We start from the raw sequence: 26,931 nt of genomic DNA, 5'->3' as shown, positions 1-26,931 counted from the left end.
GGCGGCGGAAGTCGTCACTCGCCGAGGGACGGAGCCCACGCTGCGCACCCGGCTGCAGGCTAGCCATGGCGATGGGCGGAGGCGGCGGCAGTGGCAGCGGCTTCCCGGAGCCGGAGGACTCGGTACTGTTCCGGCGCGGCACTGGCGAGGTGAGGTTGAAGCCCCGCTGTCGCCGACCAGCGCTCCTTCCCCGGCCAGTCCGCTCACTGCGTCCGCATGTTTCTACTTCTTTCCCCACTTGGGAGCCTTAGCCTCAAGCTCCTTCTTCGCCCAGTTTGGGCTCCTTCATGACTTTGAGCGCTGCCGCTACTTGATTGTACCCTGGCTGTCCACCCCCTAGCTCTGAGAAGGGGTGGGATGTGTGTAGGGACAGGCCAGGGCGAAGCAGGGAAACTAGTTAGGAGTTTATTGAAATGATCCAGTTGTTAGCCGTGAAGAGCAAAATCACTTGCATTCTGGATATATTTTGAAATCGGAGGCAACAGGTTGTGCACGTGGATACAATAATAGAGGCTTGAGAGAGGAAAGTGAAGGATAACTCCAAGACTGTTCTGAAGAACTGAAAAGATTAAGTTGCCTTTTACTAAGATGGGGAAGACTACAGGTAAAGCAGGTTTATAAGGGGGTAAGATTAGAACTCATTCTTTAAAAAATTTTTTTTTTAATTTTTGTATTGGGGTATAGCCGATTAACAATGGGGTAGTTTAGAACTCATTCTTGAGTGAAATGTGATTGGAGTGAGTTCAAGAGTCGGAGAGGAGAAATTCAAGGCAACACATATAAGCAAATATTTCAAGTTTTATTGTGGGTACTGGAAGATAGAGAAATCAGATGGAGAGGGACTGAGATAAAGAGGATTCTTAATTGGTTTTTTATTTTGAAGATGGGAACAATGTTTCAGCATGTTTGTGGGCTGATAGGAAAGATCCAATAAGGACGATATAATTGATGTTGCAGAAGAAAGAAGAGGATTGTGGCAGCAATGTTCTAGAGTAGGTAGGAGGGAATGGATTTGGCGTTTGTTAGAAATATTGACAGTTCAGTTATGTGAGTACAGATTTGTGTGGATGGGCAGATATAGTGGCAGGAGATTATGAAAATTCTGTTTTGATTGTTACTGTTCTCTCAGTAAAAGAAGCAAGTCATCAGTAGTGAGGAGGGAGCAGGGGTCAGGTGTTGGAGGTTTGGGAAGAGAGAAGGTAGGAAGTGAGCCTCTAGGAGAGTGGGTGAGTGTTGGATTAAATGTAGTGGAATTGTTGCTAGGCAATATTCAAGGCCTACTCAGATTTGTGGTTATGAGTTTAAAGGAGACTAGATAGCATGATTGTGTTTTTCATTAGCTAAATTCAAATCCAGGTGTGCGAGGGCAAAGTCAATGAATAGTGGAAATTAATAGGGTTATAGTTTTAACCTCGTATGGAGTGAGGAAGCCAGTGCAGAGAGTTACCTTCTTGACTGATGGTGGACTCTAAGTTGGCTAAGAAAGAAAGTGAGGACTTTAGGATGGTGAGAGACAGTTTAAAAAGGGGGAAGATGACAGTTTTACCAGGCCCAGTGAGGTGAGATGATTGTCACCATCAACCTACTAGGAGTAAGCTGTAGAGCCTGGCAGGTGGTAGCCGGAGAGTAGGACTCTTAGTTGAGTTTATAGAGAGGTTGTAGTTAATGATTATATTAAAGACCATAGAAGTGGGTAGCTGAGACTGGGCACTCTAAAAGGTCATTGGTAATGAAGCATTTAAAGAACTAACAAGGATAGGATATTGGAAGGATCATGTACATAGATTTTTAAGTAACCAAAACTTATGACAGGTGTAGTGTTGGAGAGAGTACTGGGATATAAACCTTAGGAAATGAAGCAGGGTGACCCAGGAGGCTGTAGGTGATTGCTGTGAGAAGGGATAGTGGACAGTAAGTTTGGTGACAGAGTTTTCAAACCTGGGAGTTTTAGGGAGGAAGAATCATCTGGAAGTGGAGGTGAGGAACAAGGAAGATTCCTTCCCCACCTCTGGCACACTAATTTGAGAGATATGGAGAAGACATTTCATTTTGAAATGCCTGTAGGGACAGAGGTGGGCTACTGTTGATGACGGAGGAACAAATATAAAAGGCAGTCCTGATGGTCTGTTCTCTGTGCTATTGCTGGGTAACAAGTCACCCAAAACTTAGTGACTTGGAACAGTAGTCATTATTTCTCATAATGTCTGTGGGGCAGGAGCCTGTGAAGGTGTTAGTGGGCGGTTCTCCTTCAGACCTTTCATGTGTTTGCATGCACATAGGTGTCGGAGCTACAGTAGCTGGTGACTGAGCCGCTAGGGACCGACAAGCCATCTCTTTTCTTCATGTTGTCCCAGCTTCTCCGTGTACTACCAGTGTGTGGGAGGATTTGAATTTCTTTATACCCCTTTGCAATTCTTCCCTTTCATCCCTCCTCATGTCCTGTCCCCAGACAACTGCTGATCCACTTTTTGTCACGCTTGTTTAGTCTGCATTTTCTAGAATTTTACAAACATGGAATCTTTTTTTTAATATGGCATCTTTTATTCAGCATAATTTGTGTTCCATCCATTTATGTATCAGTTATTCATTCCTTTTCATTGCTGTAGGATCCTGTTGCGTAAATGTGCTACAGTTTGTTTATTCATTCGCTTGTTCATGAATATTTGGGTTGCTTTCAGTTTGCGACTTAAAAATAGAAACACCATAAATATTAGTGTAAAAGACTTTGTGTGAGCATATGCTTTTATTTCTCTTTGGTGAATGCCTGGGTCATGGAGTAGATATATTTTAATTCTTTTTTTTTTTTCTTTTGGCTCAGCTCCGAGGCTTTTGGGAACTTAGTTCACCTACCAGGGAATGAACCCAGGCCCTTAGCAGTAAGAGCAGGAGTCCTAACTACTGTTTATTAAGTTGTTTAGTTTTTATTCTTCAGGAACCCCATTTACTCATATGCTAAATATTTTTTGCCAGTTACCACTTTATTTTCCTTTCTTTCTTCTTTCCTTTCTTTTCATCTGTTCCTTGGTACCCGTTAGATTTTTCAGTCAAGTATCTTCTTCTTTGGGTACCTTGTAGTCAGTATTACTTTTTCTTCCTTTTCTTTCTTGATTTTGTTTAACTTCTGATTTGACTCCTTATTGCCTCCATTTCTCATCTGAGTTTTTAGAAATTTTGATTGTGGTTTTTTTTCCATATTGCAAATGCTTGTTTGACAATTTAATTTCAGATGGCTATTGCATTTTCTGTTTGTGATTGTTAGTTGAGAATTTTTATCACCTAAAATATTTCTTCTTATAATAACTTTGTATGAGTATCTTGGTGGTTCATTTTGAAATTTCTTGTAACAGTTGAAATGTGACGAGTTTGGGCTGCTGTGTATTTGTGTCTTTTAAGTGCCCACTTCTAATGATGGAGTGGAGTATGACTTTCTTTTATTTAGTAGTACCTTTTGTATTGGCAGAATTGACATATCATCTGCTTCAAGGAACATCTCCCATTCCAAGGGCAGCATAACCTAAGACAAGTCAATTACTTGTGTGTGGTTACTTCCCTTATCTGCAAAATGATTTAATGACATTAAAAATGTATATTTATTTATATTTGGCTGTGCTGGGTCTTCCGTGCTGCTCTGGCTTTCTCTAGTTGCAGAGAGCGGGGGCTACTCTACTTGCTGTGCAAGGGCTTCTCATTGCAGTGGCTTGTTGCGGAATGCAGGCTCCAAGGCATGAGGGCTTTAGTAGTTGCAGCTCCCAGACTCTAGAACACCGGCTCAATAGTTGCGACACACAGGCTTAGTTGCTCTTGAGGCATGTGGGATCTTCCCCAATCAGGGATCGAACCCATGTCTCCTGCATTGGCAGGCAGATTCTTTACCACTGAGGCCACTGGAAAAGCCCGACTTAATGATTTTTTTTTCCTTTTTTTTTTCCATTTATTTTTATTAGTTGGAGGCTAATTACTTTACAATATTGTAGTGGTTTTTGCCATATATTGACATGAATCAGCCATAGATTAACATGTATTCCCCATCCCGATCTCCCCTCCCGCCTCCCCCGACTTAATGATTTTTAAGTACTTTTTATCATAGAGCAAGATTAATAGTTTTATACCAGAACCTATTTCTCTGTGTATAGTGGATATTAACAAGAAAATGAGACATTCGTTTTACAACTAAATGAGTTTTATATCCAACCTCTTTGGAACTCATCAGTTGACTAATACTGTATAAAATCCAGCACACTAATTGACGGTGTTTTGTAACCTGTCTTCCCTTCACCAACACTATGTACTCAAACTTACCTTCAACTCCTCTATAGCATGGAAATTATTCTAGTTGGCCTTGTTGCCTCACTGACCTGTCAGAGTGTTTATTTTTATTTTTGAAAGTGAAGTAAAAGTAAAAGTCACTCAGTCCTGTCTTACTCTTTGCAACCCCTTGGAATTCTCCAGGCCAGAATGCTGAAGTGGGTAGCCTTTCCCTTCTCCAGGGGATCTTCCCAACCCAGGGATCAAACCCAGGCCTCCCACATTGCAGGCAGATTCTTTACCAGCTGAGCCACGAGAGTTTTTAATTGTGGTTTACTTATTTATTTTAATTGTGGTTTAAAAAAAAAGACTTGTCATCTTAATTACTTTTAAGCATACACTTCAGTGTGTTTGTGTGTGCTCACTCAGTTGTGTCCAACTCTTTGTGACCCCATGGACTTTTCCAGACAAAAATACTGCAGAGGGTTACCATTTCCTACTCCAGGGGATCTTCCCAACCTGGGGATGGAACATGTGTCTCCTGCATCTCCCACATTGGCAGGGATATTCATTACCTCTGTGCCACCTAAGAAGCCTGTACATTTACAATAGTGTTAAATATATTCATATTGTAGTGCAGTAGATCTCCAAAACTTTTTAATCTTGCAGAATTGAAACTCTACCCATTAAACACTGATTGCCTCCTCCTCTTTTAAAGCCTGAGGTAACTGCCATTCAGCTTTCTGTTTCTATGACTTTGACTTCTTAGGTCCCTCATATGAGTGGAATCATACAGTCAGTGTGTTTATTTTTGCTTCCATGCTTTTTTTTGGCTCGTGGTTGTCCTTAGACTGCTTGGTAGTTTCTTTTCTATCTATCTAAATCCTTTCAGTTTTTATTTCCTAGCCTTTTTCCCCCATGATCATCCACCATATGTTACTTTCCTCTTTTTAATTGAGGTGTAATTGACATACAACATTATATGAATTTTAGTTGTACTGTGTAATGATTTCAAATGTATACATATTTCAGAATGATCACAATAAGTCTAGTTAATGTCTGTTACCATCAGTTCAGTTCAGTTGCTCAGTTGTGTCCGATTCTTTGTGACACCATGGACTGCAGCACGCCAGACTTACCTGTCCATCACCAACTCCCAGAGCTTACTCAGACTCATGTTCATCGAGTGAGTGATGCCATCCAGCCATCTCCTCCTCTGTCGTCCCCTTCTCCTCCCACCTTCAGTCTTTCCCAGCTTCAGGATCTTTTCCAGTGAGTCAGTTCTTCACATCAGGTGACCAAAATATTGGAGTTTTAGCTTTAGTATCAATCCTTCCAATGAATATTTAGGACTGATATACTTTAGGATTGACTGGTTGGATCTCCTTGCAGTCCACGGGACTCTCAAGAGTCTTCTCCAACACCACAGTTCAAAAGTGTCAATTTTTCAGCGCTCAGCTCTCTTTATAGTCCAACTCTCACATCCATACATGACCACTGGAAAAATCATAGCCTTGACCAGATGGACCTTTGTTGGCAAAGTAATGTCTCTGCTTTTTAATATGCTGTCTAGGTTGGTCATAGCTCTTCTTCCAGGGAGCAAATCTCTTTTAATTTTATGGCTGCATTCACCATCTGCAGTGATTTTGGAGCCCCCCAAAATAAAGTCTCTCACTGTTTCCACTGTTTCCCCATCTATTTCCCATGAAGTGATGGGACTGGATGCCATGATCTTAGTTTTCTGAATGTTGTTTTAAGCCAACTTTTTCACTCTCCACTTTCATTTTCATCAAGAGGCTTTTTAGTTCTTCGCTTTCTGCCATAAGTGTGATGTCATCTGTGTATCTGAGGTTATTGATATTTCTCCCAGCAATCTTGATTCCAGCTTGTGCTTCCTCCAGCCTGGCATTTCACATGATGTACCCTGCATATAGGTTAAATAAGCAGGGTGACAGTATACAGCTTTGATGTACTCATTTGCTTATTTGGAACCAGGCTGTTGTTTCATGTCCAGTTCTTACTGTTGCTTCTTGACCTGCATACAGGTTTCTCAGGAGGCAGGTCAGGTGGTCTGGTATTCCCATCTCTTTAAAAGAATTTTCCAGTTTGTTGTGATCCACACAGTCAAAGACTTTGGCATAGTCAATAAAGCAGAAATAGATGTTTTTCTGAAACTCTCTTGCTTTTTTGATGATCCAACGGATATTGACAATTTGATCTCTGGTTTCCCTGTCTTTTCCAAATCCAGCATGAACATCTGGAAGTTCACACTTCATGTACTGTCAAAACCTGGCTTGGAGAATTTTGAGCATTACTTTGCTAGCGTGTGAGATGAGTGCAATTGTGCAGTAGTTTGAGCATTCTTTGGGATTGCCTTTCTTTGGGATTGGAATGAAAACTGACCTTTTCCAGTCCTGTGGCCACTTCTGAGTTTTCCAAATTTGCTGGCATATTGAGTGCAGCACTTTCACAGCATCATCTTTTAGGATTTGAAATAGCTCAACTGGAATTCCATCACCTCCACTAACTTTGTTCATAAGTGATGCTTCCTAAGGCCCACTTAACTTCGTATTCCAGGATGTCTGGCTCTAGGTGAGTGATCACACCATCATGATTACCTGGGTTGTGAAGATCTTTTTTGAACAGTTCTTCTGTGTATTCTTGCCATCTCTTCTTAGTATCTTCTGCTTCTGTTAGGTCCATACCATTTCTGTCCTTTATTGAGCCCATCTTTGCATGAAATGTTCCTTTGGTATCTCTAATTTTCTTGAAGAGATCTCTAGTCTTTCCCATTCAATTGTTTTTCTCTATTTCTTTGCATCAATCACTGCGGAAGGTTTTCTTATCTCCTTGCTTTTCTTTGGAACTGCATTCAAATGGGTATATCTTTCCTTACATCTGTCACCATGCATGGTTGCAATTGTTTTTTTCCTGGTGTTGAGATTTTTAATCTTTGTATTTTGAAATATGTGGTACAGTGTTACTAACTGTGGTCAGCATGCTGCATGTTACACGCCCATGACTGACTGACTTTATAACTGGAGGTTGGTACATTTTGACTGCCTGTGCCCATATCAGCCCCTCCCCCAAGTCCTCCACCCTTGTCCCTGGAAACTGCCAGTCTGTTCCTTGATTCTGTGAGGTTGGGCTTTTTGTTGTTTGGTTGTTTTGTTTTTGTTTCTAAATTCTACATAAAAGTGAGACCACATGGTATATATCTGTCTTACTCATTTCACTTAGTGTAATGCCCTCAAGGATCATTCATGTAGTCTCCAAATAACAAAGTTTCATTCTTTCTTATGGCTAAATAATACTCTATTGTATATGAACAGGTATCCCCTGCTTTTTTAAGTTGACTTTCTGCCACTTTGCTTTCATAGAAGACCTACATTAGTACTTGTTTTCATTAACTGAAAGAAATCCAGAGAGGATTTTCGCTTTTATGAAAAAAAAAAGTGAAAAGTAAAACTGACACTCAGTGTTGTGTTTTGCAGCAAGGCGTGCTAGAGGCCGCCTGCAGCCCCGGCAGTGAGCGTGGCGCCGCCAGGCTCCTTCCCGCTCAGCATCAAGGCGGCGTAGCTTTGAACTGTGCCTGTGAGCATCTGTGCTTTATCCTCATTGTTTTTTTTTAATCCATTAGCAAGTTATATTCTAACATAATTGATTCTTTGCATTATTCTATTTCCATTTATAAAAGATTTCATAGGAATACTCTCAGGTTTTTCAGGTAGTGGGGAAAACCTGTATACATTTTCTTTTCTCATTCTCCCATTGTTGGACACTCAGGTTATTTCCATATCTTGTGTTTTGTAAATAGTAATGCAGTGAATGTGGGGAGTGCATATATATTTTCAAGTTAGTGTTTTTGTTTTCTGTGGATAAATTCCTTTAGTGGAATTCGCTGGATCATGTGGTAGGTAGTTCTGTTTTTTGAGGAACCTTCATACTATTTTCGGAAGTGGCTGTGCCAGTTTACATTCCCACCAGCAGTGTAGTGCTGTCCTTTATGTCTCCATCCTTATCAACACTTGTTACCTTTTTTTTTAATGTGAGTATATTTTATTTTACTTTTTCAAATTTATTTTTAATCGGAGGATAATTGCTTTACAATGTTGTATTGGTTTCTGCTGTACAACAGAGTGAATCAGCCACAAGCACACATCTGTCCGCTCCCTTTAAGCCTCCTTCCCGCCCCTTACTGCCTTTTTGGTAATAGCCATTCCAGCAGGTGTGAGGTGATGTATCTTGGTTTGCACCTGTATATCACCAACTCCCAGAGTTTACTCAGAGCCATGTCCATCGAGTCGGTGATGCCATCCAGCCATCTCATCCTCTGTCATCCCCTTCTCCTCCTGCCCCCAATCCCTCCCAGCATCAGGGTCTTTTCCAATGAGTCAACTCTTCCCATCAGGTGGCCAAAGTATTGGAGTTTCAGCTTCAGCACCAGTCCTTCCAATGAACACCCAGGACTGATCTCCTTTAGGATGGACTGGTTGGATCTCCTTGCAGTCCAAGGGACTCTCAAGAGTCTTCTCCAACACCACAGTTCAGAAGCATCAATTCTTTGGCGCTCAACTTTCTTCACAGTCCAACTTTCACATCCATACATGACCACTGGAAAAACCATAGCCTTGACCAGGCGGACCTTTGTTGGCAAAGTAATGTCTCTGCTTTTTAATATGCTATCTAGGTTGGTCATCACTTTCCTTCCAAGGAGTAAGCGTCTTTTAATTTCATGGCTGCAATCACCATCTGCAGTGATTTTGGAGCACAAAAAAATAAAAGTCTTTCACTGTTTCCACTGTTTCCCCATCTATTTGCCATGAAGTGATGGGACCAGATGCCATGATCTTAGTTTTCTGAATGTTGAGCTTTAAGCCAACTTTTTCACTCTCCTCTTTCACTTTCATCAAGAGGCTCTTTAGTTCCTCTTCACTTTCTGGCATAAGGGTGGTGTCATCTGCATATCTGAGGTTATTGATATTTCTCCCAGCAATCTTGATTCCAGCTTGTGCTTCCTCCAGCCCAGCGTTTCTCATGACGTACTCTGCATATAAGTTAAATAAGCAGGCCTGGTGTGCTGTGATTCATGGGGTCGCAAAGAGTCGGACATGACTGAGCAACTGAACTGAACGGAACTGGATGATTGGTGATGTTGAGCATCCTTCCATGTACCTGTTGGCCTTCTGTATGTCTTTGGATGTACCCATTCCTGCATACTTTACCTAAAAGGTAAACACTGAAGTGAGTCCCCTGTAGGTAGCATATAGATGTTTGGGTTTTTTTTTAATCCGTTCAACTAGTTTGTCTTTTGATTGGAGAATTTAGTTCATTTACGTTTTAAGTAATTGTTGTTGCATAGGTTACTTACTGCCGTTGTGTGAAACCTCTTCTGGAGGTCTCATAGTTCTGTTTCCTTCTTTCCCCTCCCTTTGTGTTTCGATCATTTTATCTAATGGTATGTTTAGATGTTTTTCTCTTTATCTTTTGAGTATTTCCTATAGATTTCTTATTTTTGCTTTATGGTTACCACGAGTCTTACATATAATAACTTATATTTACAATCATCTATTTTAAGTTGATAATGAGTTGAGTTTGAACTCATTCTAGAGCTCTGCATTTTTATTCCCCTCCACATTGTGCCTTTGATGTCACCTTTCACATTAAACTTCATTCTGAGAGTACAGTCAGCTTGAGCCAGACAGAGAGGAGGGGGTGAAAATGTTGCATCCGGCAGCCTCTGAGCATCTCCATGGATCCCTGATAGGCACCAAACTAAGAAGCCTTCTCCTCAAGCCTAATTTTCTGGACAAGCAAATAGGCCTGTTTCACAGAAAGGCCGAGGTGTGTTCTAGTCTGTTACTGGTGCTGTCCCCTGGGGCGGCAGCCCGCCAAGGACCATTTCTTTGACTGATGGTCCTGAGGGACCCAAGAACATGAGCCCACCCGGGGCTGCAGCTGTAGAAAGCAGTGCAGCAGACATAGATGGTGAGGACGTCAGACGTGAGGACGTCGGCCGTGGGAGGTAACGGTGCTGTGGAGAGCAGCAGAGGGCACAGATGGCCCATAGCATAAAGACGGTACTCCTGGCCTCTGGTCTCAGTGTCCTGGCCGGTCACCAGATGGATGATGATTTAAATGCCTGGGCTTGCCAGGCGGGGCTCTCAGTAAGGAACCGGCCTGCCAGTGCAGGAGAAGTAAGTCTTGGGTTCCATCCCTGGGTCAGGAGCATCCCCTGAGGAGGGCATGGCAGTCCGCTCCAGTATTCTTGCCTGGAGAATCCCATGGTCAGAGGAGCCAGGCGGGCCACGGTCCATCGGGTTACTCAGAGTGGGACAGGACTGAAGCAGCTTTGCCGGCGTGTGTATCCTGCTGGCCGTCCCTTTAGATAAGCAAGTGAGCCTCTTACAGGATGGCTGGGCGCCTCGGTCAGCTGCTTCCGCACTGGTATTATGAGGGAGGAGGGGTTCCAAGCGTGGGAACCTTTCAGAGCCATTCCTCAGTTCTCTTCCTTTGTGTGACTTGTAGACAAACATCCCTTTGTTTTATTGGTGTTGTTTTTTAATAGTAACCCATTTTATTTTTAACTACTCTTTAGTAAATTAAAATTTATTTGGGTCTCGTTGCTGCACGAGGGCTTTCTCTGGTTGCAGGGCGTGGACTTCTCATTGCGCGCGCTCTGGCTGTGGAGCAGGCCTTCGGGCGCGCAGGTTTCTGTAGCTGTGGTTCCCGGGCTCTGGCGCGCAAGCGCAGTGCTTGTGGCACACGGGCTTAGCTGCCCCGCGGCCTGTCGGGTCTTCCCGGAGCAGGGATTGAACCCATGTCCCCTGCACTGGCAGGTGGATTCTTACCCACCATGCCACCAGGGACGTGACGTCCCCCCTTGTTTTTTAAGTTAGATGTTTTGGTGACTCATCTGTCAGTTACTGGTCTGAAAACTTGAGGTACCTAATTTGGGGTTCAGACCTTTTCCTCCTCAGGAAGAAGATGCAGGTTTTGTGTTTCCTCCTGATTGTGGGTCGCACGCCAGGAGTAGAGTTTATGGCAAAATTCTTTCTCAGCCTCTCCTTCCCACTTTTGAATTAAAATGCTTATTGTTTGACTTCACATTTTAATATTTTATTGTATTTGTTTTATATCATTCTTTTGTTTTGTGTGACAATATGTCTTACATCCCTGATCAGACCATCTCTCCTAAGAACATGATTTCATGTACCTCTCGGTGAAAAGTGCTTAGTATATGGTGGGTGCTCAAAAATATTTCTTTTTGGATTGGATTAAATTTAAATAAAAAGAAATAGCTTAATTATTTAGGTATTTTCTTGATTACTTAATATCACTGCCTTTTAAAATTAAAATTAATTGATAAATCACTATTAATGGTTTATATCTTTAAACATTTTGAGAATTCTTTTTTTGGACAATCTAGACACATTGTAAGGTCAAGAGGAAAAAATATTCTTTGGAACAGAGTCAGTGGTTAGAACAGCCTTGCCATAGTCTGGATACAGCTGAGCTGATGGCCAGATGTTTTCCCATTCTGCCAAACTGAACCCCTTCATCTGCTCTTTGAAAAGACTGAAACACGGGTTACCCCTGAACAGATCCACTTGTGGTTGGTGGATAAGAATTACGTTGTAAAGTATTTACTTCTTGGCACTCCTAGAACATTTACTTGTGTCTGGATTTGGGGGTAATGTCACATAATCTCTAAGCAGATAGGCTTCTTGTGATTTATTTAGGTTCTAAAATACCCCTTTTTAGTGTAACATTATGTCTGGATTAAGGTAACTCTTGTTCCTCAGACACATTTTTGGTGAAACACAACCAAACGTGAATTGTTTTTATTCTTTACCTTTCCCAGAGTGATGATTCTGACATTTGGGATGATACAGCATTGATAAAAGCATATGATAAAGCTGTGGCTTCATTTAAGGTATGAAATGTTTGTTTATTCTTTTCCTTATTTCCTCATGTATACTCATTTGGGAAGAAACTGACAACATACACTAAAGTGTTACAGTGCATGTTATTCAGTTCTAATTTTGAAGATTAAAAGATAACATAAATTAATTACCTTCCTTCAGAAGTTGGTAGCCTGACTGTATGTCATCTCTTTAACAGAGACAATTTAAATAGTTTTCAAACATTATTTTGAATATCTTTATACTATATCAAACTATTGAGGTCTTCTATTTCAGATTAGTGGAAGGACAGTCTGAATTATACTTTTAAAATATTTAACGAGCCCTTATTGAAATAATATTGATGATAAATAGCCATAGTGCAGTAATGAATACTTGCAGGGTGTTTACAGTGTTCCTGGCACTGTTCCACATGCTTTACATACATTAAATTAATTTAATCCTCCCCAAATCCTATGAGGTATCAAGTGTTCCTAATGGTGATAAATGTCAAGAAAATGCACAGTTCATTTGCAGGGTGAAGCCTGTTTTTTTGCAACCCAAACAAGACTTTTACACAGTTGTCCAATATGATCATTTTCTGTGCTGCCTGAGGTGCTGAGTCTCATTGAGCACCAGGCCTGGCCCGTCAGCGGTCCGGGCACAGAGCATACAGTCCTACAGAGCGCCAGGGGTAGAGTCTGCTTCCTTTCCTAGTCACTCCTGCAGCATGAGGGAAAGAGGAGATCTGCATGTCATCCTTGATGCTGAACTCTCAATTTATCAATATCATGCTTTCCAGCATACATTTAGACTAGAAATATACCAATCAGAGTTACCAAGAGAGTGCTATGAAATGCAGAGCCAAATAGGGCTGAATGTGGGACGGGATGGTGGTATTGAAGGGGGAGGTAGACTGAGGAAAAGAAGTGATGTGGGCAAAGAACTGATGTGGGGTAAGTGTGAAGGTCTGAAATTGGCGGTCAGAAATACTGAACTAAGGAGAAAAGCCAGAACTAGATAATAGTTTTGGAAGTTTGTTAGCATAGTAAGTATAATTGAAGTAATAGGAATAGATGATCCTAAGCAGGTAAAGATGGCAGTTCTTATTGGGAATGCCCAAGTTTAGAACTTGATGAGAGAAGTAATAAAAGTCATTAGGGCTCTGCATTGCTATGCTGTCAAAAATGCCATGACTATCAAGAAGAAAAATGATTGGCAGAGTATAATATTATGAGAGTGAGGAGACTTGCTTGAAAGGGTCCTTAGAGCTGGTGATCAGTATATGATATCTTCAAGAGCAGTTTCTGTAGCCCATAGGATGGTGACACCCTCTCTGAGGTGGTAGGGCCTGGAGACCAGTTTATAGTGGCTGAGTTACGTTGTGACTTTTTGATAATATATCACTCTGTAACACATACATTTCTATTCACATTTTCATAGCACGCTCTGAAGAACGGTGACATTTCCGAAGCCTCAGAAAAACCCAAAGGCACACCTAAAAGAAAATCTGCTAAGAAGAATAAAAGCCAAAGAAAGAACACCACAGTTCCTTCACAGCAGGTTATTTTAAAACCATAAGATTTAACTTCTAAGAATTTCTTGTTACTGTCCTTATTAAATAGTGTAAAATATCTTTAATTAAATGATTAGTACAGTGTTTTCCATTGACATGTAATCATAAAATTTCTGAAGCACCTCAACTTTTTGTTTAGGAACATGCATGTTAGTAAAAGCATAAGGAATTAGGAGGAAATGACACATGCTAAATTCAGGACAGTGGCCACTGTATGTTGGGGCGGCGGGGAGGAAGGTGGTGCTGCCTGGGAGGGGTACCCGAGGGCTCACCCTCAGTGGACGGTGTTTGACTTTCCTAGAACTGAGAGAGGTGTCCTCCTCCTCCTTCAGACTCCTAAAACTCTTAATACCCAGGGACTAAATATTCTGGGCAGAGTCACTTCTTCTGTTTAAACAGTCAGCCTCGGTGTCTCACTAGTTGCTTCAGTGTCCTCTCTCCCAAGGGGGAAAGAGCTGACGTGTGAGGAGAACTTGCCGCGTGCTGGGCCAGGATACTGGGCACGTGACATGCTTCCCATCCTCCCTGCTCTTCACAGCGCGTGTGTGAGGCAGGTCATAGCACAGCCGCCTAACAGAGGAAAGCACGGCTCAGTGATTGAGAAACGTGTCCGTGATCATATAAATGGCGGGATGGTGTGGTCTTTCTATTAGAATTCAAATTTCTGTGTTTTGGGCCCCAAATCTTTTTCTCTATAACATTCTGCCTCCCAGAACAGTCAACTGGAGACTCCCACTCCACCCCCAGCTCCACCCCACTCAAACAAGATTACAGTTTACTTTTTTGTAAGAAATGTGTTTGTGTGTCTTTCGTTTCTTTTACAGTGGAAAGTTGGTGACGAATGTTGTGCTATTTGGTCAGAAGACGGATGCATTTACCCAGCTACTATCGCTTCAGTTGATTTTAAGAGAGAAACCTGTGTTGTGGTTTACACTGGATACGGAAATAGAGAGGAGCAAAATCTGTCTGATCTACTTTCCCCAACCTCTGAAGTAGCTAATATAGAGCAAAATGCTCAGGAGGTAAGGATAAAAAATATTAGAGTTCTTAGAAGTAGAGGCTAGAGGAGAAACTAAATAGTATAACTGATTGTCTGTTTGATCCACTGAAGCTTTAAATTTTTCTCAATGATGCCTTTATAACAAAAATATGTATATTTCTTTCTCTTAAAAGAATGAAAATGAAAGTCAAATTTCAACAGATGAAAGTGAGAACTCCTCCAGGTCTCCTCCAAATAAACCAAATAATATTAGGTCAAGAGCTGCTCCGTGGAACTCTTTTCTGCCTCCACCACCCCATATGCCAAGATCAGGCCTGGGACCAGGAAAGGTAAACTTCTATCCAGAAAAGGTTTCCCCGGACATGGTTAACAGTATTGGAACCTTCAGCCCCTGCATTAAGTGAATTGTAGCTTTTCTCATTAAACTGTTTGGGTGTGTTTTTTTTGTTTTTTTGTTTTTGGCTGTGGTATGCAGCTCACAGGATCTTAGTTCCCTGACCAGGGGTTGAACCTGGACCACCAGAGCTTTCCCTCATGAAACTTTTGTAGCTTTCTACAGATGTTGTAAATAGATACCTAGAATTCTCTGAAAAGGAAATAAGATAGAAATGCCTTTCCCAGCAATTTTTATCAAGTATTAGGTGCTAGAGTAATAATTTAGCAAACTTAAGTTTGAAAATGTTTTATCATCAGCTGGACGTTGTGCTGTAGTTTCCTATGACAGTTGTATAAGGTATATAAAAATTGGAAGAGAACCCAGTATTTACATCTGGTACAGGTGAAATCCAAGGAAGCTCCCAGATTGTTTTGTAGAGTAAAATGTAAGTACTGTTTTTATTTATGGTGTTTTTGGTTATCAGTAACAAATGAAAAAGGTTTTTACCTTTGGTTATGTCATGGAATCCAAATCCCTTTCCGGTTGTTTTGTTAAAACATTGATTTCTTTAAGCAATGGTAATAACTAAATTTTTTTTTTTAAATCAAGCATGACATTAAAACTTTTTCTTAGGGTTTCCTGTTGAGAGCTCCTTATTGAAATTTGTGTTATATTACATTTTTCAGAATGATCAGACCTCTTAATTTATATATATATAATGCTTTGTTGGTCTCAGGGGCTGATTTCCTTGTTAAGGAAGAGGCTTATAGTTTATAATATGTATTTTTATAATACATACTCTTAAGTTAGCATATGTAACTAAACGGACATCCAATAGATTATACAGTTTATGAAATTTGTGGGAGATACGGTCTTATATGATTGAAATGCCTTGCTGAATATTTTATCTCTTATTTACTAGGTAATGAAAAATTTTCCTTTGCTTTTTTCCCCTGACTGTCTATATAGAAAGGAAATGAGAAAAAGCTTAATTTGTGAGTCTAGGGACTTCCCTGTCGGTCCAGCAGTTAAGAGTCTGTGTTTCCAACGCAGATAGTGAGGGTTAGCTCTCTTGTCAGGGAACTGGGATTGTACGTGCCGTACAGCGTGGCCCCCCACGCCTCCCCCCACCGAGAAAAGAGTCTGTATGATGTCAGCATTTGGTATGTGAGATTCTGTCTAACCTTGTTGATGTGAATAATATAGATGTTATTCTGGGCAGCTATTTTGAATCTTTGGACGTTGGGGTTTTGGTTTTTTGTTTTGGGGGTTTTTTTTTTGCTTTTTACGTTTTAAAACTGGTAAATAAATCTTCCTTTGAAATACTCTTTACAGTCAGGTCTAAAATTCAGTGGCCCACCGCCGCCGCCGCCACCACCGCATTTCCTGTCATGCTGGCTGCCTCCATTTCCTTCTGGACCACCAGTAAGTGCAGAAGAGTTCGGGTTAAACTTTACTTACATACAGAGTTTGGGATTTAGCCAGAACACAGGTAGTTTGGAAATGTCATTGTATACCATCCCTGTGGCCAGGTTCTGATGGGTAAAAGTTCAGGCTAAACCTTTGGGTTTTTCTTTTCAATGAGCTTCTGCTTCGCAGACTCAGTGCTCTTAGAGCCCCAGCTCTGAGTCCTGTTGTGCGTACTTCCTTCCTGGCAGAAGTGTCTCATTCTAAGGGAGGTAGCTCCTATCTAGAAGGATGTAATGACACCATGCTTAGGGATCAGTGTTTTACCTTTCAAGGCATGTAGACTGTGGATATCTAATGGTAGACTTTTAAATATCAATAATAGGTGAGATACAAAGACAGTTGTTTTGGCAGACTGTGTTGGTGTGGGGGCAGTGTAGATGTTCTAGCCAGAACCTTTACTTGAAATGCTATGTGAATGTTTTTTGAGGAAAGTCATAGAAGTATCTATCCTTGATTTTTTACCTATTGATTCATAATGGAATAGATAAATAGGTCTAATGAATGCAAAATGTTTAAATATTTTATGGGACCTGTTGTCTTTTGGTTCTTATTCAGTTTAACTTTATTGGTCTTTTGTTGTTATTCATTACTAGTTAGCTTTCTCCAAATCCCACATTTTTTTTTTAACCCTAAAAACCTCTCACCACCTTAGATAAGATCAGCCTAACAAATCTGAAAAATTAACTGTGAAAAGTGAAAGTGATGTCACTCAGTCGTGTCCGACTCTTTGCGACCCCACGAACTGTAGCCTACCAGGCTTCTCCATCCATGGGGTTTTCCGGGCACGTGTACTGGAGTGGGGTCCCATTTCCTTCTCCACCAGATTTTTTTTTTTTAATTTAACCAAGAGATGACATGGGATGTCAGGAAAGGTACTGACAGGAAAGATGCTGACGTTCAGCATTCTGTACATAAAATAGATGACCGTACTTTGTGTTTTTGTCTACTGACTTTAAAGTATATCTTTCTGTTTGCAGATGATTCCGCCACCACCTCCCATATGTCCAGATTCTCTGGATGATGCTGATGCTTTGGGAAGTATGTTAATCTCTTGGTACATGAGTGGTTATCATACTGGTTATTACATGGTAAGTGATCGCTCAGCATCTTCCCTGACAGTCACTTTGTGGTTTTGTGACTTCATTTTGGTTATAACTAAAAAGTGGTTTCTTATGTTAGGTAGATTCTTAGAGTTAAAAACTATAGGCATACCTCAGTGAAGCAAGACATATGACTCTTCTGGTTTCCTAGTACAGATAAAAATTACGTTTACATTATACTGTATTCTAGAATGTATGTAATAGCATGATGTCTTAAAAACAGTATACAGACCTTAATTTTAAAGTACGTTATTGCTAAAAAATGCTAACTGCTATTGACAACACATTTGCCACAAAACCTTCAGTTAGTTTGAACAGTATAGCTATTTAAAGCTGCAGGGAGCAAAGGCTTGATCCCTGGTTGGTGAACTAAGATTCTACATGCAACAAGGTGCAGCCACACACAGAAAAATAGCGAAATTTGCTTTTATTCATCAGTTCTTTGGGGACCAGTTTCACTAAACGTAGTGACCTTTTACTTCAACTGTATTCTGACTTCCCTAGTTAGTTATCACATCGTTTCCTTCTCCGCTTTAAAGACAGACTTCTTTAAAAAGTTCCCTCTAGTTGTCCTCTTTACTTCCTTACCTCCCACTGTCTCTTCAGGCCTATCGGGTAGACGTCTGTCTTCCCCACTGTGTTCAGATTTTCACCTCCATGGTCAGTTCTCTGCTTTTTCTCTCTTTCCTCTCAGCAGCATTTTAATATATTTGACTGCACTTTTTTCTGCAGCCTTCAATAACATGTTGTAGTCTACTAGTCCTAAGTCTTCCTTCTTGGCAGCTCCTTCCAGACTCCTTAGACAGCCCCGTGTGAGATTGCTCATGCCCAAATTATAGCCCCCTTTTCTAACTATAAACTCACTAGGTGACTTCATCTACTCCAGGACTTAAAGTGCCATGTTTGTACTGTTAAATTCTCAGATGTCTAGTTCTGAACTATCCAGCTGGCTGTTTGCCCCCACCACCTGGCTGGCTGTTAGGGGCACCTCAAACACATCTCACCAGAACCACACTTCCGTGTTCTGGGACTTCCACACCCCCAATTCAGGGGGCTACATCCCACACACAGCAATTAAGAGTTCAGATGCCACAGCTGAGATCCCTCATGCCACAATGAAGACCACCAGTACAGCCAAATAAATAAGCATGTTTTTTAAAAAATAGCAATGTTCTAACATGTTAGAATATATTTGATTTCAAGGATGACACAGATGAAAATTAGAGTTGGTGAAATGCGTACAGTGAGTTAACTGTGCTCAAATATTCATATTTCACGTACTTGATTGAACTGTTGTTAAAACCTAGCAGATTTTCAGTAGACTTTGTTGTTGCCTGTTTATAAATACTTTAAAAAGTCTATATTTATTTGGCTCTGTTGGGTCTTAGTGGCAGCATGCAGGGTCTTCGGTTGCGGTGCACGGACTCTCCAGGTTGTGGTGTGTAGGCTCAGTAACTGCAGCCCTCCCCTCCACAGCCTGCAGGCTTCAGTAGCTGCAGCTCGCAGGCTTCGTTGCTCCTCGCCATGGGAGATCTTAGTTTCCAGACCAGGGATTGAACCTGCGTCCCTGTATTGCAAGGTGAATTCTTAACAACTAGACCACCAGAGAAGTCCCCAGCAGACTGAACGCTGGTCCTGATCCGCAAACTGCAGCTGTTTCTGTTTCTTTCACAGTTCAACCAACAGTTCCTGGGAAGGTAGCCTTGTCTGATATATTTGCCACAAATTCAGTACTAGGATTAGCTTGTTGCAGAGAAAATGATCTTTACTTTTAGAGGCATTACTTGTATATATGTATAAATTAAAATATAAATATAGGTTCATATTCAGAAACAAAGAAATTCACATTTCCTAGGTCTTACATTTTTTTCTCTTGGAAATTTTTACCATTAAAAAGAAGAAGCTACTATTCATTGTCATGTTTTCCAATGGCTTACATGTGTTTTAGAGACTGTTGCCTTCAGCTTGCAATTCTTAACTGTTGCTCCACAGAAGCATACATGTTTGACAACTTTTCCATTGCTAACCTGTTCCCATAAGAGCAACAGAGGGTTTGGGTCTAGCTCTTAACCTATACCTTTTTCTTTTTCTAGAAATCCTAATAGAATGCAAATAAATAAGAGTAATATTATTAAAATAACATAGGCTCTACCTTTGGTGCTTATTACTAACAAATCACTTTAAAATACATCTTATGGCCTCAAAGATAGAGATTAGTAGTGAAATAGAAAGTGTATATGTGTAGGGGAAGGTAGAGGTTCACTGAAGCCAGAGACAGGAGTAGGACTCTGCTAGGTGAGACCAGGAAAAATAGTAAATATTTCAGTCTTAACTTGTAAAATGTTTCTGTCTAGTGCCAAAATATTTTAATGGTTTTAATAAATGAGTATGACACATTGTATGTATATTTTAGACTTCCTGACATCTTGAGACATCTTTAGACTTAGTGAAAGGAGGAAATTGTTTACTTTAAAGCACATTTGAGAGACTTCCCCAGAGGCCCTTATGGTTAAGACTTCTCCTTCCAATGCGGGGGCGCAGGTTTGATCCTTGGTGGGGGAGCTAAGTTTCCACATGCCTAGAGGCCAAAAAAACAAAACAAAAACAGGAGCAATATTGTAACAATTTCAATAAAGTCTTTAAAAATGGTCCACATCAAAAAAAAAAAAAAAAAAAAAAACCTTAAAAAAAGCACATTTAAAGGCTATAAGCTTATTTTCTGATGATATTTTATTAAAGAGAATTACTGAAATATCTTATGTGAAACAGAATGTTTACTTCTATATAAAATGTGTATTCTGTTCTTCTAAATTCCTTTATTTTCCTTACAGGGTGTCAAACAAAGTCAAAAAGAAGGAAGGCAGTCACATTTCAATTAAGGAGTAAGTCTGCCATCATTTTAAAAGAGAATCTTACTTTTATATGAATTTTATAGTTTGTGAAAAATATATGTTTCAAAATTAAAATGTTGAAAAGTAAAAAAGTTAATGTAAAATAATATTAAAGACATTTTGATGCAAAACTGTTTGATAAAAGGTAGATCTATATCCCCTCTAGAATCCTCATGATGTCAAAGTATCTTTTCAGCATATGTTGTCAGTTGGTGGTGTGGAAAGGAAAACATACCTTTACAATAAAGAGATCCTTAAGGGACTTCCCTAGTGGTCCAGTGGTTAAGAATCCACCTTCCAATGCAGGGGATATGGGTTCAGCCCCTGGTCAGCAAACTAAGATTCCCGCATGCCACAGGGCAGCCAAGCCCTGAGACCCAACGTGGCCAAAAATAAGTAAATAAATTTTTTTAAAAATTCTTTTTTAAAGAGAGATCCTTAGAATCAGAGATGAAACTTTGTATTACTGTAGACAATCAGACTTGGTTTTTGATTTGTGATACAGTATAGGATCAGTTTAGTTCAGTTGCTCAGTAGTGTCTGACCCTTTGTGACCCATGGACTGCAGCACACCAGGTTTCCCTGTCCATCACCAACTCCCAGAGCTTGCTCAAACTCATGTCCGTCGAGTCGGTGATGCCTTCCAACCATCTCATCCTCTGTCGTTCCCTTCTCCTCCTGCCTTCAATCTTCCCCAACATCAGAGTCTTTTCCAGTGAGTCAGTTCTTTGCATCAGGTGGCCAGAGTATTAGCACTTCAGCATCAATCCTTCTCGTGAATATTCAGGATTGATTTCCTTCAGGATTGACTGGTTTGATCTCCTTGCAGTCTTGAGAGTCCAAGGCTCTCAAGAGTCTTCTCCAATACCATAGTTCAAAAGCATCAGTTCTTCGGCACTCGGCCTTCTGCTTCTGTTAGGTCCATACTGTTTCTGTCTTTTATTGTACCCATCTTTGCATGAAGTGTTCCCTTGGTATCTCTGATTTTCTTGAAGAGATCTCTAGTTTTTCCCATTCTATTGTTTTCCTCTGTTTCTTTGCATTGATCACTTAAGAAGGCTTTCTTATCTCTCCTTGCTGTTCTTTGGAACTCTGCATTCAGATGGGTGTATCTTTTCTTTTCTCCTTTGCCTTTCACTTCTCTTTTCTCACCTGTTTATAGGGCGTCCTGAGACAACCGTTTTGCCTTTATTTTACACTTTTGGTCCATATTCATCTATATTTTGATGTTTGTCATCTGTATTTTGTGAGTGTGTGTGTCTGTGTATCCCCATTTAACATCACATTTTTAATGTTTTGATACATTCTCTCTGTTAAATTGCTTGTATGTTACATCACTGTTCCTTTAGTTCGGTAACCTTTGGTGTCTTGATAACGTTAGTAAATATGTTCTTTTACATAGGGCTTGATTCTCTTCTGTCTTAGCCTTAAGGTAACTTTTTATGCTGTGACTCTTAGCAAAGATTATGGGCATTATGCTTCTTGGTGGATATTTCTATGTTACCTTGAAAAGCAAATTTCAAAAACCATCTTTTCCAAATCGATGCATTCCTGGGAGGGGTATTTTTAAAATAATATAAATCCTCACACTTAACTGTATAGTTGCCTATATTTCATTCTTCGATTAAAGTTGTTTTTATTCAATTAAAGTTCTTTAGCTAAGTGCTAAGTCTAAAAGGTGATCAGAAAGATTAGGCAAGGAGTGAATTGGGTTGAAGTGTTCCAGTCAGAGAACATATAAACTGGAGCATTAGGATAGCGTGTTTCAAGGCCTAAGTTAGCCCAGGTGGATGCCACTGTCTCTAATGCTACTCAGCTTTCTTACGCGTTCTCCACCTGTGTTAGTTCCCCTCTTCTGTTTTCTGCTTATTTCTGTTACATAGCTTTTCACTGTCTATTATCTTTATTTATGTGTTTGTTTTTCCTCCATCATTAGAGATAAGGCACTAGACCCCATTCTCCATCATGTCTTCAGTATCTGGCAGTGTTTTGAAGTCTAGGATGGGCTTACAGTATAGACTGGATGGAATGTCAAAGAGAGAAAGTAGTGAATGGAAGTGAAATTTCAGAGTTTTTTCAGGTCAGATCTTTTACCCATCATGAAAGGTTAGGCATCAGTTCTATTTCTTTCATTTTTTTCTTGGCTGTGCTGGGTTTAGTGCTGCATGCAGGCTTTCTCTAGTTACGGAAAGTAGAGGCCACTCTTCACTGCCATGCGCAGACTTCTCATTGCGGTGACTTACCTTGTTGGGATGTATGGGCCCCAGAGCATACAGGCTCAGTAGTTGTGGCCCATGGGCTTAGTTGCTGTGCAGCACATGGGGTCTTTTCAGACCAGGGATCAAACCCGTATTCCCCGAACTGGAAGGCGGACTCTTCTGTGACTTTATTTGTCTGTTTGGGCTGCATCAGGCCTTAGTGGTGTGTGGGCTCGGTTGTTGCGCCATGTGGGCTTAGCACCTGGGGTCTGAGTTCCCTGACCAGAGATGGAACTCACATCCCCTGCATTGGAAGGCTGATTCTTAACCACTGGACCACCAGGGAAATCCTCATTTTAGTAATTTTGAACTTACTCTTTCTGTCGATTTTGTTCTCTTTGCTTTTATGGACAGAAAAATGAAAAGGTCTGAATTTTCAACTGTGATCAAAAAAAGCTTACAGAAAGAAAAAGATTACAAGGATGGTGTCTCTAGACTTCGGTTAACACTTCTCGAAAGATAATCCGATATTTCGGACAACAGAATAAAAATACTGAAGGATGGTGTAACAGTGATGTTTATTTCACTGCTGATGATTTATTTCATCATCCTTTTGGTGATTCCATCCTTTCATGTTCTTATTTTTAGTCTTTTTTTTCTTTTTTTTTTTAAGCGCAGCTCGAGGTCATTGGTCATGTGTTATCTGTTGCTCCATAACAAATGATCCTAAAATTTAGCACCTTGAAACAGCAGATATTTATTTATTTATCTCTAGTTTCTGTGGGTCAGAAATGCAAGGGCAACTGAGGTGGGTGGTTCTCCTAAGACTGCAAGTCATCAGGCTCAAGGCAGTAATCATCTCAGGGTTCTACTGGGGCTGGAGCGTCTGCTTCACGCCCACCCACATGGTTGTTGTCAGGCTCTCTTGCTCTTTGGGACTCTCCACAGGCAGCCTGAGAGTCCTCACAAGCAGATAGTAGTCGGCTTCTCCAGAGTGAGTGATCCAGTTCTGAGTGAGCAGCACCCCTTACACTTTATGACTCAATCTCTGAATCACACACCATCACTTCCACCTTTTTCTGTCCTTTTGAAGAAGTGCAGCCCACAGCCAACGGGAGGGGATTAGACAAGGGCAGGTATCACTGGGGACTCTCTTGAAGGCTGGCTACCACAGTGAATTAAATCCTGAGATGAAGACTAACAGAATGTTTCAAGTAAGGGATAATAAAATCACTAAGATTCTATATTGCAGATTTATGAAAGAGTCCAGTAGAGTTACAGCTTAACTGCAAGATAGTTTTTTTTAGTAAATTAAAATTTTTATTTATTTATTTATTTATTTAATTTTTTTTATTTTTATTTTATTTAATCTTTGTTCTTTGGCTGATTGCTCAGAGTGAGTCCTGAATCCTTATAAATAGTTAGAACTGCTTGAATAAGAAACTCAAAAATGGGAATTCCCTGGGTCCAGTGATTAGGATTTGGTGCTTTCACTGCTGTGGTTGGGTTTAGTCCCTAATCAGGGAACTAAGACAAGACTCAGCCAATAAAAAAAGAAAGAAAAACAAACACAAAAATTAAAATTGGACTCAGATGATATATTCAGGATTGATTTCCACTCTCTGCATTTCATAGAAGTTTTAAAAAATATCTTCCTATCTGTTACTTATTAAAATGGATATTTCAGGACCCATATATTTTTCTCTGAAAATTTAGTTGATTCTGTAGAATTCTTATTTTCTAGATATTCCAAATTTCAAAATTGTTTTTAATTCTAGAAATTTTTAATAAATTTTAATTTTAGGTAGGTAGGTTTAATTTCTAGTTTTATTGTTACTGTAATTGTAGAATGTCATTTGTGTTGGTCTAATTACTATTCTTTTTAACACAGAAGTTTGATCATTATTTTTAATATGTCTTAAGTTCTGTTAAGACAAATCAAATACCAGTGGTCCTTAAGAATGTTTTTAAAGAATACTCTTGTCTATTTATTCCTTCAAATGAATCTCACAGTTTGTCTAAATACCTCACTATCCCATAAAGATCAAAATTAGTATTACATTGTCTTTTACATTAGCACATTTTTATTCTAGCTTTACTTACCTTGATGAAGGTGTTGCTGTTTTCTCTCTTTTTCATGATTTTATATGAAAATAGGTTTTGTTTAGATTCATGATTGTATTTAGGTTTTTTATCTTTCAGATTCAGATGCAGCTCTCTCCCAAGGAGATGGTATTTTAATGTGCCCTGGTTGAAGTGAACAAATGTTTCATCATTTTCTTCATGCACACTTGGATGGGTGCATGTCATCTGCATTTCCCCTTGTTGCATGTGATTCATGCTTAAATAAACAGATATTTTAAGGGAATAATCAGTTTGAATAACTGAACAACGGAAATATGATTAAAAGAAACTCAAAGTCACATACAGTGCAGAAAGTCAGTCTGTCAAAATTGCAACTGAGCCCATTTGTATATTGTAACTTTCTTAGTAAGTATGTTAAGCTTTTTATTAATGCCTTTAAAAATAAATAACTTTTTTAAAAAAGACTTGACTATCTGAATGCTTTTCTTTGGAGTACATATGGTAGGTTGGAGCCTATGGAAAGATGTAAACAGAACTACTCAGGCTTTTTTGGGTAAAGGATAGTATTGTAAAGATACAACCAATTGTAAAACAGTGTTGCTGATAACCCAAGGTTAGGGCAGGAAGCCTGTCTGAAGCGGAATGTTAGAGGACCGGGCCTGGCTGCTTGGGAACTAAGCCTATGTTCTGTTGCGTGGAAATCATACTGTCATTCTCCCGCAGCACCTTTTCTTGTCTGTCTGCCTCCTCCACACCTTCCTCACATACACTGCCTGACATGATTGCCCAAGCAGTTCTCTTCATCACCACCTTGCAGTTCCATCCATTTGACTGTATCTATGTGAGTCTCTGTTCAAATTCTCTAGAGGTAGAACATAATACTGGTTTAGTTCACTCTAAAGCATTGGTGTCCATAGCCTGAGATTCTCCCTAGTCCATTTAGCTGTGAGAGATGTTAATATGATAAGTGCTATTTCTTTCAGAGGTTTTGCTTGGGGAAACTACATGTGCCTAGCATATCAGTGTTTATTGAATAAATAAGTGAATATTCAAGTGATTGATAAGCTTTACAGAATTTTTTGTACAGGGTAAGTAGTTTCATCATTTTTCATGACAAGCAGCTAATATATTGCCTAAAATGTGCCAGGTTAAATTTAGTTATGAAGGTAGCTTATTTGCTTTCTAAGAGTTTTTAATGTTACCTTCCTGAATACCTAATACGGTTGGAGAGTAGTTGCAGGTTCAGGAAAGTCATTAATTTCAGCAGATAGTTATTTGACTTTGTGTGAGGCACTCTTCTACGTGCTTGGGAGCAACACACATGAATGTTCCTTCTTCCAGTTGTGGGAACTAGCTTGTAAACAAGTGACATTTATACAGTGGTGAGAGGGTAACAGGCAGGAAGGCCAGACATCTCCAGATGGAGGAAATGGGCTGCAGGTGTCACACATTTGTATCTCTCTTAAGCAGCAGGAGGAAACAAACTAGTGATATTTTTTTTCCTTCTCTATACAAATGTATAGAAAAGTAAATTTGTGGAAAATTCTTGAAAGAGATGGGAATACCAGACCACCTGATCTGCCTCTTGAGAAACCTATATGCAGGTCAAGAAGCAACAGTTAGAACTGGACACGGAACAGACTGGTTCCAAATAGGAAAAGGAGTACATCAAGGCTGTATATTGTCACCCTGCTTATTTAACTTATATGCAGAGTACGTCATGAAAATGCTGGGCTGGAAGAAGCACAAGCTGGAATCAAGATTGCCAGGAGAAATATCAGTAACCTCAGATATGCAGATGACACCACCCTTATGGCAGAAAGTGAAGAGGAACTAAAAAGCCTCTTGATGAAAGTGAAAAGAGGAGAGTGAAAAAGTTGGCTTAAAGCTCAACATTCAGAAAACTAAGATCATGGCATCTGGCCCCATCACTTCATGGGGAAACAGTGGAAATAGTGTCAGACTTTATTTTTGGGGGCTCCAAAATCACTGCAGATGGTGATTGCAGCCATGAAATTAAAAGATGCTTACTCCTTGGAAGGAAGGCAGATACTTTGTCAACAAAGGTCCTTCTAGTTAAAGCTAT

At 40.1% G+C, this 26,931-nt stretch overlaps 1 protein-coding gene across 2 annotated transcripts; it reads left to right on the top strand.

Moving 5' to 3' along the window:
• On the top strand, nucleotides 1-26,931 carry LOC136146627 (survival motor neuron protein). 2 transcript variants are annotated; one of them, XM_065905599.1, is made up of 9 exons: nucleotides 1-149; nucleotides 12,110-12,181; nucleotides 13,593-13,712; nucleotides 14,550-14,747; nucleotides 14,899-15,054; nucleotides 16,437-16,526; nucleotides 17,549-17,659; nucleotides 20,503-20,553; nucleotides 24,947-26,931. In XM_065905599.1, the coding sequence occupies exons 1-8, from the start codon at nucleotides 66-68 to the stop codon at nucleotides 20,548-20,550; spliced, it is 879 nt and encodes a 292-aa protein (XP_065761671.1). In that variant the 5' UTR covers nucleotides 1-65; the 3' UTR covers nucleotides 20,551-20,553; nucleotides 24,947-26,931. The 2 variants fall into 2 exon arrangements, with proteins under 2 accessions (XP_065761671.1, XP_065761670.1); XM_065905598.1 differs by having other exon boundaries at nucleotides 24,963-26,930.

Source organism: Muntiacus reevesi, chromosome 14, assembly GCF_963930625.1.
Source record: "Muntiacus reevesi chromosome 14, mMunRee1.1, whole genome shotgun sequence".
Lineage (NCBI taxonomy): Eukaryota > Metazoa > Chordata > Mammalia > Artiodactyla > Cervidae > Muntiacus > Muntiacus reevesi.
Note: the sequence above shows the minus strand (reverse complement) of the source record. Positions and strands in the feature narration are given on the sequence as shown.

Coding starts and splice junctions, on each gene's coding strand:
- LOC136146627 (XM_065905599.1), top strand. CDS start 66: ATGGCGATGGGCGGAGGCGGCGGCAGTGGCAGCGGCTTCCCGGAGCCG. Junction 12,182..13,592: donor AAGCTGTGGCTTCATTTAAG/GTATGAAATGTT, acceptor ACATTTTCATAG/CACGCTCTGAAGAACGGTGA. Junction 15,055..16,436: donor CAGGCCTGGGACCAGGAAAG/GTAAACTTCTAT, acceptor TACTCTTTACAG/TCAGGTCTAAAATTCAGTGG.